The 20657-nt window shown below is 36.5% G+C and overlaps 2 protein-coding genes across 20 annotated transcripts in view; one reads left to right on the forward strand and one right to left on the reverse strand.

Annotated features, from left to right (window-relative positions):
• The window catches only part of CEP89 (centrosomal protein 89), a 43473-nt gene continuing 22816 nt past the window's right edge, over window positions 1-20657 (reverse strand). For 14 of the 19 annotated variants that reach the window (XM_075161350.1, XM_075161352.1, XM_075161354.1 and 11 more), the window contains 3 exons: window positions 19768-19857; window positions 6715-6884; window positions 1-276 (listed from right to left, as the gene is read on the reverse strand). In XM_075161350.1, the coding sequence (XP_075017451.1) occupies window positions 39-276; window positions 6715-6884; window positions 19768-19857 (498 nt within the window). In that variant the 3' untranslated portion in view covers window positions 1-38. Of the gene's footprint in view, window positions 277-6186; window positions 6531-6714; window positions 6885-12831; window positions 12901-13790; window positions 14117-16235; window positions 16302-18568; window positions 18993-19767; window positions 19858-20657 lie in introns of those variants that run through there. The other 5 variants (XR_012675401.1, XM_075161342.1, XM_075161347.1 and 2 more) reach the window with 5 other exon arrangements.
• LOC142087274 (E3 ubiquitin-protein ligase RNF182-like) lies at window positions 15187-15912 on the forward strand. Its single transcript, XM_075161360.1, has one exon. The coding sequence runs from the start codon at window positions 15187-15189 to the stop codon at window positions 15910-15912; it is 726 nt and encodes a 241-aa protein (XP_075017461.1).

Below are 20657 nucleotides of genomic sequence, written 5' to 3' on the forward strand. Positions count from 1 at the left end.
CTTTCTTGGATGAGATGCATAATGCATCTGTATTCTTATCACTGAGATTCTTGTTGAATTTCATTTTTAGTAGGGGATGAAAGTTTCACATCACAATAGCTAAAATCATGTCCGTAAACTAGGTCCTTCTGAGAGATTTCATCTAAATGTGGCTCATGAACTGTGACAATATTCCACATGTTGTTCTTTCCCAGGGATTTATGTAAGAGTTCTCTCATTCTCCTGTTTTCTTTGGATGTGGATTCCCAAATGATGTCAAGTTCCCCTTCCACTTTCCTAGAAAAAAAATGGAGAGATCCTAATTTTAAAAACACTTTTCAGCAGTATGTAATTACAGTATGTGGATAAGCAAATTATAAACCATGTATTTAGATGCTTGAAATTATCTCACTGAAATTCATGCCCCTCTTGTTTTTAAAAAAGCTCACTAAATGTAATGCTAGAGAAGATATGTTCAGAAAAAAACTTTTTTTTTGTTGGAGGGGGAGGCAAAGATAGTGAAGGGGAGTCCTTAAGGCATTATAACCTTATGGCCCGATTTCTCTGACTGCCCAAGCATAAATGAATTAATTATTTAATATTTTTCTCAAGAAAAAGGGTTATTTTTCACGTGGCAGCTAAGATCACTTAATAATGCAGTGTATTCCAGCAGCAGACTTTTTAGTAAGTTATATTTGGTGAAGGTTAAGCTCTTGTGTTTCTTCTGACTCGCTTCTAGTATATGTCAAAATACAAAATAATCAGAAACTCAAGATAATTTGAAGTGGAAGGGAAAGCTATTATATAGAAAATGAGCACACAAATCTTAATGTATAGACTTCTCTAACACAGTCACTTCAAGCCACTACCTGAAGCACTTGATAGAGCTAGCCCTTTACACAAATTCTCCTGAATACCAGGTTATAAGAATGAGAAACAAATCAACGCAAAACATAAATGGGTTGAGATTAAATGCTGTCAGGCTACATTTCTGTTGGGCAAAAGGTGTATACTAGAAAATACATAACCAGTACTTCTTACAGTAACACTGAGAATGTTTTTTTTTTTTTTTAAAAAAAAAAGAGTGGTATAAAGTGGCCCAGACATAATACTAGCTCATCTTGTGTTTAACCTTACGACTGGATATATAGATGGAAGATGAAAAAAAACTTACTGAGAAGGCCTTAGGATTATCTTTGTATATATTCCTTGGAATGAACTTTTGGTAGTGGAAGAGATCATTAACCATTAAGAATGAAGGTGAAAGCAGTACAGTTGCTAAGAGTAGCCCAAGACTCTGCTCAAGAACATGAGAAGCCACATTAATGAGCTGGACCTTTCCATTTCTGCCACATCTCTAAAAAGCTGTTGAGAAGGAATCTCTCATTTTTGAAACACCAAAACTGTAGACGACTCTGTTCTCACAAACTCACAAAGTATATTTCTTCCTGAGCCAGTTGTAAGAGTGTCTAATGCTACCAGTTACTCAGTATATGCTTCAAAATGCTTTACAAAGGCAATTACCATTATCATCAGCTTAAATTTTGGGGCATGTGAGGCACAAAGAGTAAAACTACGTGATTGAACTCCCCCAACAAGCCGTCCTAAGTTTCACCCATTGGTTGACTCTGGCCCTTTGTATTGTGATCTTGGAACATTTTCAGCATCTTGCTTTCAAATGAACTTTCATACCTTGATAGAGACAAGCTCCAGTCCTCTGTTGCTGCTTCTCTCCAACTGGAGTCTGCACGCAGTGTGCTCAGCACTCTTATGTTCTACTATTAATATACAAGAGCTTAATCTGGTTTACCCTTATTGTAGTGCAGAACATCACACAGGTTTTATTTCATCTGCTAATTTCTAAAATCAAGACTTCTTTTTTTAAAGATTGTTTCAATGTTAATGCTTGTATGAGGTTGAGGCAGAGAAAATTTGAGGAAGATGAAACCAAAAATCACTGAATTTTAAATTGTAGTTTAACGCTGTCAGCATGCCTGACAAATGGGATGCTCATTTTCAGTCTATATATTCAGTTCAATGGCAACTGCATTGATTTTAGAAAAAATAGTTTGAAGACATTAGTTTTTCAAGTATCCACATGGTTAAAATTACTTCAGTAGCAAGGAAACGGATGCCTTTAGAGGTAGTGGTGTATCTGAACTCCTCGTGGAGGATTAATTTTTAAACAGAGCTGAGAGATGCAGAGTCTGAAAGTGCTCGCTGACTTTGCTTTGGAATGAGTAGTCAAAGAATGTTGTTGTCTAGGAAGCACATTGCAGATGCCCCTGGCTGTGCACGCAGTATTCTGCAGCCAAGGTAAGTCTTTTCAGAGTGGCAGAATGTACTGCTTTTATAGTTCAGCTGTTTTTCAGGTAAGCATCCAAGAAGTAGCAGTTACGACCCAACTGCAGTTAGACAATGGTTTTTGTCTCTGCGGTTTTTTGTTTTAAATCAAAATCTAAAAATACATTCAGCAGAATGGGCTAGGGAGGGGGTGTCTTTATTCCTGCTAGTCACAACCTCCCAGCTGTCTCAGGAACTTGGATTACAGAGCAGCTCGGTTACCATAGCTGCTGATGCGCTGTACTTTTTTCTCAAAAATTTCCTTGCTCCTACTTCACTGGGCAATGGCCCTCACTACCCTTCTCTTACACGTTTCTGGCTCTCACCAGAAATGCCCTCAAGCTCTGCAAAGCATTACTATCCTCCACTGTGACTCCTGTGACATTACCCTGTACAGGTAACAGCCTAATGGGCAACTCTTGCTATTCCACTGTGCTCATGGCAGCTGGTTCAGCTCTTCAAATACAAGTTTTTGTCTCTTGGCGTTTAAAACCAGATACGTACTCAGTATCTAGTACTCCCGTTTCCAGATGTCTTTAGACAAAAAGCATTAAGTTTGTTTCTCATAAATGTAGGCTGTTGTTATTTAAGTAAAAATAAAAATTCCATTCGACCCCTAACCTAGCCAAAATGTAAGGTTTTATATCTTGTTGGGAGTAAGCAAAACGCCAGTGCCGTACTGATGTTTGAGGATGAAAAGTTAACAGAAGCAGATTCTTCTTTTCAAAAGACAGAGCTTTCTGCCCTCACTGAACTCAACTCATTCAGCCTTAATCTCTGAGAATCTTATTTGAGCTGCTGGCTCAAGAATTAATTTTCATCTATCCTGTAACAGTTTATTTAAATAATCCTCGTCACAAAGATCAACAATTTTTATCATGGTTACAATTATATATGTAACCTTACAGGTAAGACAGCTCCTCTCCCTTGCCTGTGCATGGCCGCGAAGCCTTTCTACTGTAGACCCTCTTCTGAGGACAGTCTAAGCCCGTTTCATTACTAAGGCTTTCAAACCCACATTTAACATCCAAAGTACAGCAGCCGTAACTATCTCGAAGTACTGTTCCTCTGCAGAAGACTTATGAAATACGTTGTGACCTAGAAAACTCATAAAGGTAAGTGTCCTGTGAAATAAGACTTGAGGCATTTACGAACCTGGTTTTCTACCTTAGAACCACATAAACAACTTTGTTTATATCTGAAACATGCAATGTATTTCATTTAAGGAAAGGTATGCGGTAATGATAACTCATAAGATTACTCTGTAAACAATAAAAATGTCATTATGATTATCAGCTGCCTGAAGAACAGAAAATGATACTGCTTTCTCATCAGTTGCTTTAGGCAAAAGGTTGCTGTGAATTTCCAATATTCTCTAGCAAAGGCTGCAATTATTGAGAAGGCTCTACAGAGCAGCTTCTATGAAGGCAGAATTTGCATATCTTTAGAAGCTTTAAAAGCTTTTATTTATCAAAAAACAATTATACCTATATGCATTTCTTTTTGAAAACCAAGTGGAAAAATTCTGTTCCCTTGGACGCAATGGGTAAGTAGCGCAAACCCTCATTTTTGTCATCAGGTGAAAGATGATGCAGGAGGGGAGAAAATTTCAAAGGGAAGTCACCTTTGTTATGTTCTATGAAGCCCATGTTAGTTTGGATGTAGACTTGTTAAAAACAGAACGATGAGAGAAGAAACAAAAATGAGGCAGCACATGAGTATCGCTACTAAACAAATGCTACTTTTGAATATGCTGCGATCTGCAGTGACTACCTCTGGGCATGTCGGTGCCATGGTAAGAGGGTCCTGCCCTGCTGTCAGTCGGGTTTGCTATAGTCCTGTTCAGATTAATGAGGTGGGGCTGCTTCTCTCTGATGCAGTGTCTCGCTGAAAGAATGACCTGGAGTGGTATTTTCCCTTGTTTTACAGGAAAACTTACCACCAACAATAGGTATGGTAAACTTTTATGATAAAGAATTTCATGGCAGGAGCTAAGTCAGACTTGCTATGATTTCCTAACTCCACTATTTTAAAACTAAATGCAAAGCAACAGCAATTCTATGAAAAAGTTTTCTGTCTTTACCTACTTACAGTGCTTTTGACTAGACTGTGGTCAGTGCCTTTAAAATAGCTTAATTTGTTTTATAGTCTCCCTAAAGAGAAATTGTAACTTTAATAAAATACAAAATCAGCTATTCATATAGTCAGCTCAATTTTAAATTAAACTGGCTTTCCTACTTAAAATGTGGCATGCTACTTTGATTTTCATTACTTAAAGGCTGAAATTAGAGAATCTAATATACAATTTATTGTATGTGCTTACCTTAATGTTTATACAGGTATTTTGAATTGAAACGTTATCAGCTAGACAGTTTTCTGGACTATAACTTTACTCTGTAAACAGAGCTAGTGGAAATAAATATAAATGTTTGGTACTGTCCTGGCACTAGTGACTTCGGTTGCCAAGCTAGATGACTAGCAACATCTAAACTACAAATAATTTTCCCTTCCTTACTTCTGTGACTGTATGGAGGGAAGGGAGAGAGAAAATAATAAGCCTTATAAAACCAGAAATATACAAAGCTGACCAAAATACATGTTTAATTTCTGGCAGACAGGCATAACAGAGTACATAGTATTTGGATTACCTTGGGAAACTAGTTTATAATACTACAATACTTGAGATGAATACAGAAACATGAGGAAACTAGCTTATATGAACAGTATCAGCCATGGTGTTAGTTGGTTTTACTGATTTTTGTTTTATAAGGATAAAAATACATTCTTTCTTATGTAGGTGTAGAATTCAGCTGACTTCTCAGTGACATTTCATTTTTTTAATCTAAATTTTTTTAATATAGTTATCAAAGGAAAATAGTGGATGATGAGATGAACCAAAATACAATTATTTTTTATTTTCAGAGGTGTGTTCATTATCTTATACTCTAATAAACACTGTTAAGGCTTAATTACCACCAGAAAAAGGCAGTCACTAATTACGCTCATTAATGTTCATTAATGTGGGAGACTACAGAAATGCAAGACATCTCTTTGTGAGGTTCATTTTGTGCTTGTTTCCATAAGCCATTTTTCTTCATCATCATATTGTTAAATGGACTACTATGTTGTAGTTCCAGGTGCAGATCTTGCTTCTTAGAAGTTAGTTGCAAGTATTAATTTTGTGTGCTTACTGAAGAAAAAATTAGTCAATTCAGACTGAAGAGGGAAAAGTGATTTAGTATACTGTATGGAAAGTGTAATTAATTACTTGACACGGCTGTGTTATATCATCTCATTTACCTGCTTTGGGGCTAGAAAAAGAAAAATTTTGAATGATCCATATTATGGGACTTTGAACTATGCTCTATCCTTCTATACATTGAAAAAAACCTCTTTATTTAATTAGCCCTTCTCTACTGTCAAAAAATTGTAACATGAGCCCAGAGGTATGAAAGGCACTTAATTAGTTAAAAATCCTACATAACTATTTCCAGAGAAATGTGGAACACTCAAAATATTGTTTTCTCATGCAAATTTTAGAGATCAGTAGGACGTTCATTGTACAATTCCCAGCTACTCACACCTGTTTAGTAGCACTGTATAAAGTAATTGAGAGGAACTGTGCTGATACAAGGTAGATGATACCAAGCCCTGTTTTTCTATTGTGTTTAATTATTTCACAATGGCAGAGATGACTTGCAAAATGACTGCTTAACTACCTGTCTTCAGTTGTAAAAAGTTTTTCCTGTATGCTGATAACGTGAATGTGCTATGAAGCTTTCCACTACCAGAGGGGAAAAATACCTTTAAAGGACTCTCTATTAAAAGGATATTTCAACACTGAGAGTCATAATCCTGTATAAATCTGTTAAATTATCTTTTTTCTTTTTATTCTGCATGTAGCCAATCTAAGTCACTTATTGACAGAACAGTAAGGTAGATTCAAAAGGAAACCCATCATATGCGTACTCATTAGATTCCTTTAATGTCCTACTATTCTGAAAATTATTGAGGGGTGTGGAGGGGCAAGTGTTGAGTCTTTAGTAGAAGATGTTGTTAAAAAATTAACATCTGTCTATCTTGATGTTTACAGACCCCCCCAAATCGTCAAAGACTAGGCTCAGATTGATATTCCTCTTAAGAAGGAGTCTTAAGAACAGTAGCAGTCATCTAGAATAAATTCCTCCTCCAAACGGTCTTTCTTGGCGCTGGGAATTAAGAGGAGCGTTTCAGCATTCTCAGTGTAGCTAAAACACGAGCGAGACAAGATACCCGGAACACACGATACGAGGCTCTGATGAAACGCAGGAGCTGGCGGCTGTGTGCAGCTGCCTCCCCCAGCCCTTCTACCCGCCAGACCCGACTGGATTCCCCTGCCGGTGCCTGACTGACCTCTTCTGCAGCAGCGCTTCATCCAGGGCTTCCTGCTTGTCTTGCAGCAGGCGCTGGAGGTGCTTCATTTCGTGGTGGTACTGAGCAGTCTTCCCGGCAAATTCTTTCTCCTGCTCAGTCATCTTGAGACTGATATCTCCGAGCTTCCCAGCTGCTTTCTTTTTATATACCTGTACGGGTTAAAGATAATAGGAAAAATGTGATTATAGAAGAAATAAGGACAACTCACTACCAATAAAAGAAATAGCCAGAGATACTAATTTGCACTTTAATCTTTACATCAGTGCTGCCTTGCTTAAATATGTCAGGTAAGTTGCATTATGTTGTTGGTTTTTTTTACCTATTTGTTAATTTGAAGGTATTACACTTGCACTTTGTTCTGCATATAAAACTAGTGTGTACAGTGAATACCATACCATATATTTGTCTTACGAGTGAAAAGAATTAGCTGCAAAAAAAGGGTTTGTTTTCCAAGATGCAAAGCTACGCTTTACAGCAGATGTTGCTTACCACTTGTCCAAAAGTCATATTTATCAACGCTATACCATGAAAAAGTGTTTGTGTTCTGTTAGTTGTTTCATACTAAGAGGAAGAGTGGCTTCATGTTTTAAAATATCTTGCTGCTTCACATAATAATTCCTTCTGTTCAGTGAAGTGCAAGTGATTTTTTGCTTATTAGCAATAATAACCAAATATATTGGTTTAATCTCAAAAACAAGAAATCCTTTTTGTACAAAGTGACTTTGCTTTCTGAAATAACATCCCTGTTAAATTACACATGAGGAATTGAAAAATATGGCTTCTGTATTGCTACACACTTCTATATGCTGCTGCTCTCGACAAAAACAACAGGTATTATTCAATATTAGCTTTTTTCTCATGATTACAACAGAATGCTTAAACTGTTACTGTATCAGCAGAATGTGATGTTTGATATAGGCTACAGGACAGTTTAATGAAGCTTTGAAAATATTGCTATTTATGTCTTGCTAATATAAAGTTTTATCTAAGGTGTTAGCCACTAAGGTTTTACCTTCAACTGAATCAGAGCAGAAAGTCTGATTATGCCTTTTGAAGGAAGAAGGGAAAAAAAAAAAAGGTATTTTTAGGTATGTGCTGCAAGCTATATAACCCTTTCCACAGCTTGTTTCCTTTTTAGCTCTTGTAAAACGTGTCATTTTGGCGTTTCATTTTCTGGAGGTAATAGGATAGTGACAATAATATTTACCTAGAATGTTAGTCATTCAATATTTAAGGCTAACTTCCACGCTTTTTTTCCTAGCTTTTCCTGTCAGGTCTAAGAAAAGAATTAGAAGCCTGCAAGATAACCAGTCACATCACTCAACTTTTTAGATTCCCAAAATGCAGAGCTAGATGCTTGCACTTGTAATGCTACAGGAGGATAAAGGCAAACATGTTTCTTCTGAGCAGAGGCTCGCTTAGAGCTAGCCTGGAGGAGGTGCAGACCACAGGAAAGCAGCTGAACTCTCACCTGTCAGTAAATGCCTCCTCCAGCTCCGGACCTGGAACCCAAAATGATCTCTTTAGGGCAGGTGCCTATAATTAATTTCAGAGAACCAGAACTTCCTCTCTCTTTTAACACATAAGGCTGATAAAGAATGCAGCCAACAGTATTGGTGAAATCCATTTTTTTTTATCTTGTGGTCATTGATCATCCAGCTACTTACTGGGAGGTCTGTGTTTTAAGCTGCACTCTGCCTGAGATGGTTCAAGCCTGTGGCTCCTGCATATCCCATAGCTGCCTCTGTTGGCTTGGCATGCCTGCTCCTCGCTTGCCAACTGAAGCTGTGTCACATGTGCAGAATGGTTGCAAAATCAATGGGGCACAAAGGGCAAAAGTGCACCATTTTCTGACTTAATGATTAGGGCATGAAACTAGATATGAGGGAAACATCGTTCTGATCTTGCTCCTATGACTGATTATAACTAAGCCTATTTAAAATGCATAAGCTACCTCAGCAGAACTTCAGCAGGATGGGTGAAGAGTACCTAGGCTGCCCCATACTTGCCTGTGGGAGCCTGGCCAGGTCGGGGTGGTTCCTGGGCACACTGACGCACGCAGCTGCTGGCAATAACAGATCCTTCACAGCAGGCTACTACCTCTGAATTGCTCAAGACAACCTATTAATTTTCTCTGAAGTGAAGCAGGTAGCAGTAAACAGACTGGTGGAGATGACAATTTTCAGGAAGAGGGTGATAACACGTAGCTGGAAGTGGTAATATTTCCTCTAGCGCTGAGGAGGGTAGCCTGCCCGAGGTCATGGCATCACAGCGTACAGTAAGCACCCAAGATGAGGAATGATCACGGATGTAGCAGCTGGTACCGAAGAGGACATAATTTACACTCATTCTAAAGTAGTTTCAGGAAGGTATACTCCTGGGCACCATAATTCCTTTACACCTCATGTACTGAATTACAAACTGGAAATTGGAGAATTCTGGATAGAGAGCCAAAACATTATTTCTACACACATAGGCTGCTGGCCATGATACATGATGATCTGGTCCCAAGATCCTTGTTGAGGCAACAAAGCTATTTTCTGTCAATCATGTATCGTTTTTCTCCTATCCTTTACTAGTAAAAATTAGTATCGACCCTTCCAAAAGAGATCAGTCAAAGTACCATCTGAAGAAAATTGTCTCGCTGTCTCTAGAAAAAGTGTTACAATTCTCATCCTGACAGAATAGCTCCCTGTAATGGGAGCCCTGATGAAATTTTTACTGGATGCTATGGAGCATTGCCAATTGCCTCCCATGGCAACTAAAAACTTCTAAAAGACATTAATTAAGATCACAGACAATTATCTTCTGGGCTGTGTAACAAGTTGTATATTGGGGGGGGGAAGTCCCCTTTTAGTAGTAGACAAGGACAATGTTTATACCTATAACCTTCCCAGTAAAATTGGATGTGACAGATGAAAAGTGACAGCCTATGTATTCAGAACTTTTAGTGAAAGAATGTCTTTTGTCAGACAGTATTGTGGTGTTAACAGAAAAAAACATTTCCTCACAAATATTAGATTTCTGGCCTGTTAAGGGTTTGTTTCTGTTTCTTAAAACCTCTATTCAGTTTCTGTGAAAAGGATATGAGCAAAATATAGAAACTTTTAAATTCAAAAGCCAACAAAATGAAGAAAATGTTCAGCTGTAGTTGTGATATTATGTGCCACAGTAAATAAGCTTCCTTATTTGCAGATTGATACCAGCACATAGATGAAGGGTAAACAGTTGGGAAATCAATTAAAAAGGGAAAAGCTGTTCATGCTGGGGAAACTTTAAAACTATGTGTCTGAAGGTATGAGATAGTTGTGTGTGTACATGACCTGCTTCGATAAAAAATAATCTAGTATTAGATAAATGGAACTGACTTTGTATTTTAGAGACATAAGATAAAATTGACACAAGAAAAGGAAATTGAAATTTCTATTACTTGAGTCTTACTTTATTCATAACACCATGAACATAAAACACTTTGCAAACTAATCCAATATTGTGAAATAAATTTAAAGCTGGAATTATCTTAGAATTTAGTAGCTCACTAGAGAAACCACTTTATAAAAGATATTTCCTTATTCTTATCTTACTTTATTCTTTAACCTATTCTTATCTTATTCTATTTCTTTAACTTATTTATCTTTAACCTATTTCTATCTTAATTCTCTTCTATGCTAAAGAGGGGTATTATAAAGTATTCTGTTCCCATATAGAACAGAACTTGCATATATACAGGAGAAGCCTCAAGTTTACTTTTTAAATCTTCCCCCTGGTTTTTGAACTTGTAGGTTGAACTTGTCAAATTTTAAAGATCTCTGTAACTACGAAGGCTAGAAACTTCTTTTTAAGAAATTGGGGTTTTCCCTGGTAATAGCAAGCTTTTGAGAGCTGAGGGAAGATTTGGCAATGCTGAATTTCCATTTTCTGAGCAACACAGCAAGCGACTTAGTTTTATTAATTTTACAGAACAGAGCACTGCTACAATAGTAGGACAGATGAGTAACTCAAATATTGGGCTGTAGCATCAAGGCAACATTTAGGAAATATTTGCTCTTGTTACATTGCGGGTTTATCCTAAAAGATTCAAAAGACTTAACCTGAAATTTTAAAAGATACTTAAATCTGTTAATGCTAGATGTTTACTCTTAATTCCATTGCTTTATAACATGCCACCACTCTCCTGGCAGAGATTTTCTAGCCTCCTCCTCTTCAAGTTCTAGTAACAAAGTAACTTGCTAAACTTTCTGATACATGCAGTTTCTTCTACCTCAAGGAGGTACAAGTAGATCTCAGATGTAGTAGGTTACTACTTTGGAAAAAAAAAATCCATAAAAAAATACATAAATTTAATGATCAGCTCTCATGTGCAATCTCTTATTTTAGAGATTACACATCGATAGCAGCAATCAAATCAAATTTCTGTAGTTTTTATTGTACAACTGAAGGGTTGTTAGAAAACAAAACAAAACACACACAAAACACCCCAATTCCATTGCTGTTTGGAATTGTAATTATGCAAAATCCTCCTGTAGAAAACGTGACTTTTTAGTTTGTTGTTGTGACAAATTTAGGCTTTAATCTAACTCAGCACTTTGGTATCTAGTTACTAATTTGGAATTTTCTACATACAGTGTTAAGGTGATTCTAGTTTCTCTGCAAACTATCTATTTTGGCTACCAAGTGTACTTTAGAGGGGCTTAGTGTGATCATCTGTCCTTAATTCAGAAGTTGTCAGTCTAAATTTATTATTTGGCTTGGAAGGCCCCAAAAATATTTTAGCAGGAACCCAGCACTACTTTTTTTAAAGAAGAATCTTTGAGTTCATAAAACTGCTGTCTGTGCCTAAAAAATTTTCCTTTAGGATCTTTGCCTGTGAGTGGTTGTTCTTTTTAGAAGGTTTAAGGAACCAACACACGAAAGTTAAAAAACTAAAATAATCATCCTTGAAGAATAGCATACAGGAAAAAAGAAGTACATTTATCTAAGCTTTCTTTTTTAAGGGCTCATGCCTTTGCTCAACTCTGGAAATAGGTAGGGAAATTCTTAAAAGTTCTAGAGGGGTTAACTTTTTTGCAACTTTGGATGTTTGTTAACCTTTGAGGTTTGTCACCATTATTACATGATTCGGTACTGCCGTTATAGGCCAGGATTATGTCTAGAAAACCAGAGGTCCGCTCTGACTGTGATGGAGAGGGAAAGAGCAAACTATGCTCTTTCTTCTCTGATTCTTTGGAGAATGCACTGAAATAATGCACTCCTCCGTTTCCCATCCACTGCTTAAATGGGATTGACTGAGACAAAAGCCACTTGCTAGAGATGAAAGCATGTTTCTGTGGAGACCAAAGGTGACTTCTAGCTGTTGGTCATCCTCACAGACATCACTCAAGAGTTAAGCACAGTGATTTAGATGAAGCAAGGAGAAATTAATCTGCTGTGATACAGACAGTGTCTGTTGCTAACTAAAGCATATTAGAAAATATCTTTAAAATGAATACACCGAAATAGATTAGCAGGCAGTAGCTTTTAGTAGAGAAGTTTATGATAGTACCCCTTATGCTCAAAACAAGGCACGTGCAGTCACACAGGGTAGGGACTGTGCTATCGTTCTCTCTAGTCTCCTAAGAGGACCTTGTTTCCTGGGTTCGTTACAGAGATCTTGGGAACAGATGATTTTGTAGCGATGATGGAAAGGTAGGTTCTACTCAGCAGGTGGTTCAGAATGCCTGAGATACATGGCCAAAGTTACTGGGGATATTCATTTCTTCTCCAATTTGTAGCAGTACTTTTGTATGAGTGGCAGAGTACACAAATAATCTACCTGGAAGTTCACAGTTATGACTGAGGAGAGAAGTATGAGGAAACTGAACCGCTTCAGACAAAAGCCAGAGAAAATTTGGGCACGTCTCTCTCTCCTGTGCATATAGACCATCTGAGGTGTGTGAAAAGAAAATGTGGGAAGAATACTTGTTTCTAATGATGTTTCCTTATCAGTCAGATGAATGCATTTCCTTTCAATTTTCGTTGTAATTCCTGTTTCTATGCAAACACTGTTAGCTCTGGGGAATAAGCTACCTAGTATACAAAATAGTGACATATACTTACAAGACCCATTTAGGGATACTTTGTATGCTTCAGCTAACATCACAAAGTCTGAAAGGTCTTGAACGTGTCCTGCAATGAATGGAAAATAGGTGTAGCAGTATTATATGCTGTACTACCTGGGCCCTTGCATTTCCCAGTTGGTAGTTTGGGACAAAAATATGGGTGCATATTCTATCAGATGTTATCCTACCAGATAATTAAATAATCTGGAAAAAAGTAGTTCTGTGGGGTTTTTTGTTTGGTTGGTTTTGCTCGAAGTTTTCATGTAAGGAGGAGACAGCCATCTATATTGATGATAACAGTGGGTGGGATGAATAGGTGCAAGAGGGACTTACTTTAACCCCTGTTCCTCTGGCAACTTTGTATGTGATAAAAATCATGGCAGAAGGGTTAATCTGCTATTCTTATGTTCTGATTCAGAGATCTTCCTTTTTTTGATTATGATTACAATCTCTATAAAAGAGAGATAAAATTTGAAAGGTTTGAATACAATTATCTGCTATTATATGATGGTTATGATGCAAAGAATAAATTTGTGCATCTTCTCAAGCGACAGAACTCTCCTCTCCCCCTCCCTCAAGTTCCCCCCTGTGTTAATGAGTGACATCCTGGACCTCCTGAAGTTAGGGGCAGTGCTTCATTAGGTCTATTGTTGTATCCAAGACTGGACCAGGAATGGTTAGAAAATGGTTATGGAAAAATTCCAAGAAGGTGGATCCTTTTCTAGGTAGGCATTGAATGATTGCTTAGAACAAGCCTCAATCCAAGCAGTATCAAATGGCTAGACGGATGTATTATGATGACAAAATGAATATGGCATTAAGAAGAATGTCTTCTAAAGGTTGAATGCAAAAAAAGCCAATAAAACAACCCACCAAAAAAGTAATTCCTATACTAACCTTTCATACTGAAATCGTTTGCGAGGAAAAAAGGAAATAAGATATATTTTAACTTTTTTGTGTGTGTGTACATAAAAGCTGCTCTATACATAGTAATTTGCTGGTTCTGTCTTGCTGTTTAATTCAATAGAATAGAATAGTTCAGTTGGAAGGGACCTATAATGATGACGCAAAAGCAGATCTAAGTGTATCATTTCACTTCAGTCATAAAAAGTTTCATGTGTCAAGGACTCTTACAATTATTGCTGACAGCATATCAACCCCATAAATGCAATATTGATTATACGCGTTTTATAGTTAGTTTCCTTGGCTATATCTTCTCCAGGGACAGGATGCAAATTAGTAAGTACAGTCTTCCATCCTGCCAGAAGGACCATGATTGGATACTGCCAAAACAGGGTACAAAAAAAAAAAAGTAACCAATTCTAATGCTTTCTACTCCAGTCTTATTAAAAAGTACACAGAGCAGATGTTAAATAATTAAACTGCCTTTCACAACTGATGTCTATAGATATAAAAAGAGGAGAAATGCTGCTTTTTATAAATATACAGGAAGATAGATTTACAGAGCCAACCAGAAGAAATTACATACTGAAACTGAAAACATTTTAGTGGGCCAGGCATATGCTTAGAATAATGAAAGCAAGACAGCTAAGCATCTCTTGGATGTTCTGATGTGTTCAAACTTCTCAGTGAAAAGTGAGAAAGACTCAAGTGCACTTTATATTTCTCCCTTGAGTTTTATTCACTTTCACTTGATGTGAAAATAAGGGGCAAATTGCATGTGGTTAAGATCCATCTTTAGGACTGACAGAACCACAGCAGCAGTTTCTTCTGTGGCTGCATTACAAAAACTGCAATGCTGCTTGAATTTTCAAGGGTGCCAAAATGGAAAAATTTAAATTCTAATGAAGTAGAATACTCTCTGGATAGAAAAGCCATGTGTGCAGTGAGACTTAAATAAATCCACGGTCTCCTGATGTTAGACCCAAAGCACCTTTCCCTAAGTCCAGATTAACGTTGATAGGTGACATGGTGACGAAGCACCCTTGTTTCATTCAAATGCACTGGTGTGTGCAACTGGTTTACAGGAATACAGAGAGTAAACTATGCAATGGTTACAGGCATTTCTGAAATACACAGTTCTTAATGTTCAGGAAGTGTTAGCAACAAACCTTCAATGCTTTCTCTACACGAATAACAATTTTGTGCTCTAAATGCAATATGTAGCAAGAGGGTAGGGAAAAAATTAAGGCGAGCCTGTTTGGTAAAGTTGCATGAAAACAAGGGGAGTTACAGTGGGAGATGCTAGATATCTCCCATATAAAGGTTGTTTCTACCTATTTTTACTCAAACCTTATGATTGACAAAATTACTATTAAAGAGAGATTCAGAATCCATGAAACAACTTGTTATAATCTGACTTCTTCTTTTTGACAGTGTGTCTAATTTAAAGATGAATTACACTTGCACTGAAGGAGAGGAAAAAGTGCCCATTGATGAACTGGAGTGCAAAATCTGTTATCAGAGATTTACTGTTCACAGTCGTAAGCCCAAAATCTTGGATTGTCTTCACAGAATTTGTGCTAGATGTTTGACTAAGATACTTCGTATAGGAGACAGATCTTGCTGCGTTAGCTGTCCCTTTTGCCGCCATGAGACAAAGTTGCATGAAGATGAAGTTGAAGGACTCCCCAATGATACAAACATTATGTCCAAGCTCGTATTAAAAGACAAAACAGCATGCAATTCTGACTGTAAAGAAGTAGTTTTAACACCACAAAATTTGGCTTCCTCAAGTTCTTCCCATGGATCATCAAACTGCTTAGTAATTACAATTATGGAAGTACAAAGAGACTCCCCAAGGACTCCCAGTCAAAGTACTGCCTCTGATTATTATGCTGACCATGGCACTGAGTCAGTATCTCTAAGTTCTCAGAGTCAGCTGGACCAAGATCTCTTTTCAAAGCTATGCAAGCATGTACCCAGAATACTGGTATGGCTGCTTGGATTTCTTTACTTTAGTTCCCTCCCTCTTGGGATCTATTTACTAGTGATTCAGAAGGTGACTCTAGGAGTTGTGTGTGTGAGTTTTGTTCCCTCCAGTCTAACTGTATGTCTCCTGTATGGCTTCTGCCAGTGCCTCTGCCATGGAATTTGTGATTGCTCTTCACGAAGCTGATACGCAGTGTTTTATCAATTGGTGAATTTTTAACCGAACCATAAAACAACTTAATTGCAGACTTTATGTACCGTTAAAAATGCGTATAATATAACATACATGTATTTTTGTTACAGCACAATAACTTGTGTGAATACTGGTAAAACGACAACATGGTATTGCTTTGGTGGGGTTTTTTTACTAAAAAGATGGAGGTTACTATCACCTTAGTTCCTTAAGTAACAAACAGTTTTAGACCACCATCTCATTAACTGTGAATAGAACAGATATTTCGAGGTTACTTATTATTTGATAAAAACAGGGTGTGGGTTGTTACTGTTTTTTTTTTTTTAAATACATTGTCACTGTTTTTAAAAACAGATGGAGATCAGAAATGCTCTGTGTATGACCTGTTTAAAAAAAATGAGAGTCCCATTACAAGCTAGTTCAGATTTGAGTCAAATCTTTTCTGATGTCAAAGGGAAATAAAGTTGCATAAAATATTCTGCTCTACAATCAGATTTTTCAGAAAAGTTTTGAGTTATGAGAATTATGACAAAGAAGCTTGTAGCTGAATCTTAAAGGGCCAAGTAAAGAAGTTTTATATTTTTCATGATTCAGTATGCCTGAAAAATTATCTGACATAAACCAAAGTATATAAAAGTAGAAATGAACCTAATTTGTTTTGAAAATTAAAATACCAAAGTAAGTTTTGTTTCCTTAACATAGTTCCTGCGCAAAAATGATTTATTTTTCTGAATATTTGTATTCAACCTATTTGATACTGCTCTACTGTTATTTTCTGAATTTTGTATGGCTGTATTGATAACCTTCAAAACATTTTGCGTAGTGAATGACTTTATAAAGTTTGTTTACAGCAATTGCTAGGTCCCAAACTAAAAATTGGTATTTATAAAGAGAATCACTTTTAATTTGCTACCTAACTTAAGCATACACAGTTTAAAATATGTAATAAAGCTGTGTATATAAACATCTACATGGTTTGGGGTTTTGTTTTAGCAATAACCTGTTATTTAGCTTTAAAGACTTTCACAGTGAATCTATGTTTAATAACAGATCTGCCAGATCTTGATTTATTCTGAGGCTTCTCAATGAAAAACAAACAACACAGGATTTTTGTTCATTTACTTTCTCCAAAAGAGTTCACTAAAAGGAAGAACTCCGGACCGGAAGACCAGATCCACTTTCATGTGCAAAGCACAAATGATGATCTGACTTCAGAGGGAAGTGATCTAAAGGGAATGGAATTGCCAGCTTTTGGAACGACCATTGTCCATAGGGTATGTGCTATATATTTCCAGTGAAGAATGGCTGCCCCACCTAGCCTTCCTTCTTTCCTCCCCTCAATTAACATTGGCAGTGATGTGAAAGAACCCCAGAGAATCTTTTGACACACATAGTGCATCTGATCTGTAACATGGTTTTGGATGAGCCTGTGCCTGCCAAGATATGAGGCAACGAATTTACTAAAAGGTAAGCATAAAATATGTGGTTATGTCTAAAAAGTAGAAAATACAGACTCACATTGTAGGCACTTATAAGTAACTCAAACCTGTAGGCTAGAAGCTTTTTCTCTCATCATAACCCGAGGACTGTATGCTCTAATTCATAGGATACAATTTGTATTTCTTATCTTGTGTCTCACTAAAATAGCTGAAGATGGCTAAAAGACAATGCAAAACACCCTTTCCTAAGATAAGAAATAGTGTAACGCTCACTTTACCAATAGTTATATCACCCTTTCAGAAAAATGAACGCATTTTAAATACCATTATTACTGGAGACAGATTACACCTAAATACCTCAATAAGAGGTTTATCCTGTAACTCAACGTACAGGGCAGTTACCCAATTTGTGATTTCCTGAAGCAGCTGATAGTAGTATTCTTCCAGCTGATACAATCAGACTAAAGAGACCTCTAACATATCTCATTCAACTAAGTATGAAGTTTGTAATCTTAAAGTAAGCTGCTGTTCAAGTTTCACGGTTAGAATTGTGCATGAACTGTGGAGGCAAACATATATCTTCCAAGTGAAGAATCCTTTTGCCTTCCCACGTTCGCTTGAATCTTTATCAGCAGCACCTGAAAAAGCAATGTGTGCAATATGGCCTGTCCTGTTTGAGGAACTGCATTACATATTGGGATTAAAAAAGTCTTGTGACTTAAAGAGAACCAAACTAAGAACTTGACGATGTATTTAGACTTGTGAAAATATTTTTTTTTTTATGTAAAACAAAAGAATCCCCATAACTTTCCATAAGTCACTGAAAAGAACAAATTAATAGAGCTTCTATTTAGAAAAGTGGATTACCTGACTGGAGGTGTTTAAGAAATTAAGGTGTTTTCAGCTAAGAAATAAATGATACTAGCTTTTAGCGAAGTTCAATTAATATGATAACCAAGAAGTAGATGATATTTTAAGGTTTTTTGTGACTGTTTAAGCCCTCCCCTTTACTGACAAAAATTAAGAACAAAAAGGTTTTGTAAGTAGATTAGTCTTACTTTTGCTAAATAGAAACAGCAATATTTAAGAACTTTATTTACAGGCTCTTTTTTCTAATTTCCATTAACAGTTGATGGGTTAAGAAGGATTTTTTTATTTTATTTGGTTTTGCATTTAAAATTCACAGCAATGTACTGTGTGTAAATCTTCTTAATTTTATGCAAGTCTCTTCTCTATCCCTTATAGTAGTCACAGATCTATTAAATTGCAGAAAATATGTATTTAAGAAGAATACAAGCCACTGTCTTGGTAGGGGAGATGTTTTCGAAATTTAGATAGACATGAATGAGGTTGAAAAACGTCTAAAAACTTTTTATAGCTGTATTAGTATAATTAGAGAATTCTTTTCTGGTAGTGTTTCATGCATTTAGTATTTTATGAAGGGTTCCTTACAAATTCTAGCTATTTTTCAGCTTGCTGCTCTCTCTTTACATCTACGATTTGGTTTATTTTCTTTGTTGCTAATTCCTGGGCTGTGTTGATCCTTACAAGGAAAGTGCAGAAGGAGCTGGTCTCCATTAACATAGTGGTGCACATTTGTGTCATCTGATGTAGGAATAACAGTGTAGATCTCAACTGGAAAAGTACAATGTATGGAGACTCTCTGCTTTTGGGTAAACTGCACAAACTTGACTTAGTACAAAATAGCTTTTGAAAGTAATATATATTACTTTCTATATATAGAAACAAATATGCCAGATATCCTTCTCCTTCCTTTTTTGAGTTTACAGTAAAAGCAATTACTGTAGCACCAAAAATGTTAAAACATAAATGTTTCAAATGTATTTCACGCTGTATGCTGTTACACTGCAATTACGCACTATGCTTTGTAATTGTTTAGAGAGTTGTGAAGATAACCTATAATGTATTCTCTAACTAGGCTAGATGTTTGAATATCTGCTGTTTCTAAACCTCCCACCCTATGGCCATATGAGAGTACTTGAGGAAAACTGTACACTCGAGATATGTTTTTCATTCTTCCAAATCTAATTGTAATGGACTTCAAGTTGAAGCATTAGTACAGCCTCAAAAAAGTAGCAGAGAGAATAATTGGGCTACACTACAGAGCAAAAATGAAATACAAATAAGTATAATTTTTAATTATTTTTACAACTAATCATAATTCTTCAGGTACTGATGTAAACGCAATGACCTGGCAGACATGCAATGTACAAAGACAATGAAAAAAGATATTTGTGAAAACTATAATGATGATCTATTTTGCTTTTTAAAAACTCTTTATAAAATCCGTAAGTCTTTCATAAGAACACTGACATAGATGAACTACTGACTTTTCTCATTAAAAAACCAAAACATCGTACATAATATTTAGCTTAGAAATACTGCTTACCTTAACTTTTTCTTCCAATCTTCCTAAGCGTAGGCTGCCTTCTACTATTTTATTGAGAACACCATGATTCTCATTTTCCAAACATTTGGCCTGCAAACATATAGTATACATAACTCAATGTAATCATTACTTTAGACAGGGCAGACAAAATATATACACTGAGGAAGACAAAGCTATTCTCTTTTGAGCTCCCATAGCCTGAAGAAGATTTCCAAGATGGAAAAGATCCTGAAAATTATTCTAATAATGGCTAATTAATAATTTGCCAACTGACTGCGAATACTATCTCACTAACAAAATAATACCTTGAAACAGTTTTATTCTGAAAGGATCATAGCTACTGATACTGTAAACCCAACCAATATATGTATATGTATGTAGGGATCCCATTTGTATGCATGAGACTCATTCTTCTGGGTCAGATTTAGTAGTCTGCTCTCAAAAGAGCCCTTGAAATTGGCAGGGGTTCAGGCAAGGAATCTGACATGTGGCTTATGAAGTGCTTCTGTCTTATGACTGTTTCCATCATTTCATAAGCACTACATTCTCTCTCAAATATAAAAAGTAAACAAAACAAAAACGGCAAAAGCTGTAAAAAATGAAATAATTTTAAAACGATAGGAGGTTTCAACTGTTAAATCCACTGGAAGCATTCAAGAAAGAAATAACCAGGTTTTAGGATCAGCAATGTCTGACCACCTTGAACTACCCATATCACTCCAGAGACACATCTCCTTTCACAGAAGTCAAAATTAACTAGCATTTCTGGAGTCTGTGAGCTTCGTGCTCAGTCAGTGACATTTTGATTTTACTATGTGGTAGCTGAATCATACAATACGATAAAAGAATCATTTTGACAACTGCTAACTCAGGATTACAGTTTATCATCA

Source organism: Calonectris borealis, chromosome 12, assembly GCF_964195595.1.
Source record: "Calonectris borealis chromosome 12, bCalBor7.hap1.2, whole genome shotgun sequence".
NCBI classification, from domain to species: Eukaryota; Metazoa; Chordata; class Aves; order Procellariiformes; family Procellariidae; genus Calonectris; species Calonectris borealis.

What these genes read in the sequence shown, in the direction of transcription:
- LOC142087274 (XM_075161360.1), top strand. Translation starts at nt 15,187, where the DNA reads ATGAATTACACTTGCACTGAAGGAGAGGAAAAAGTGCCCATTGATGAA.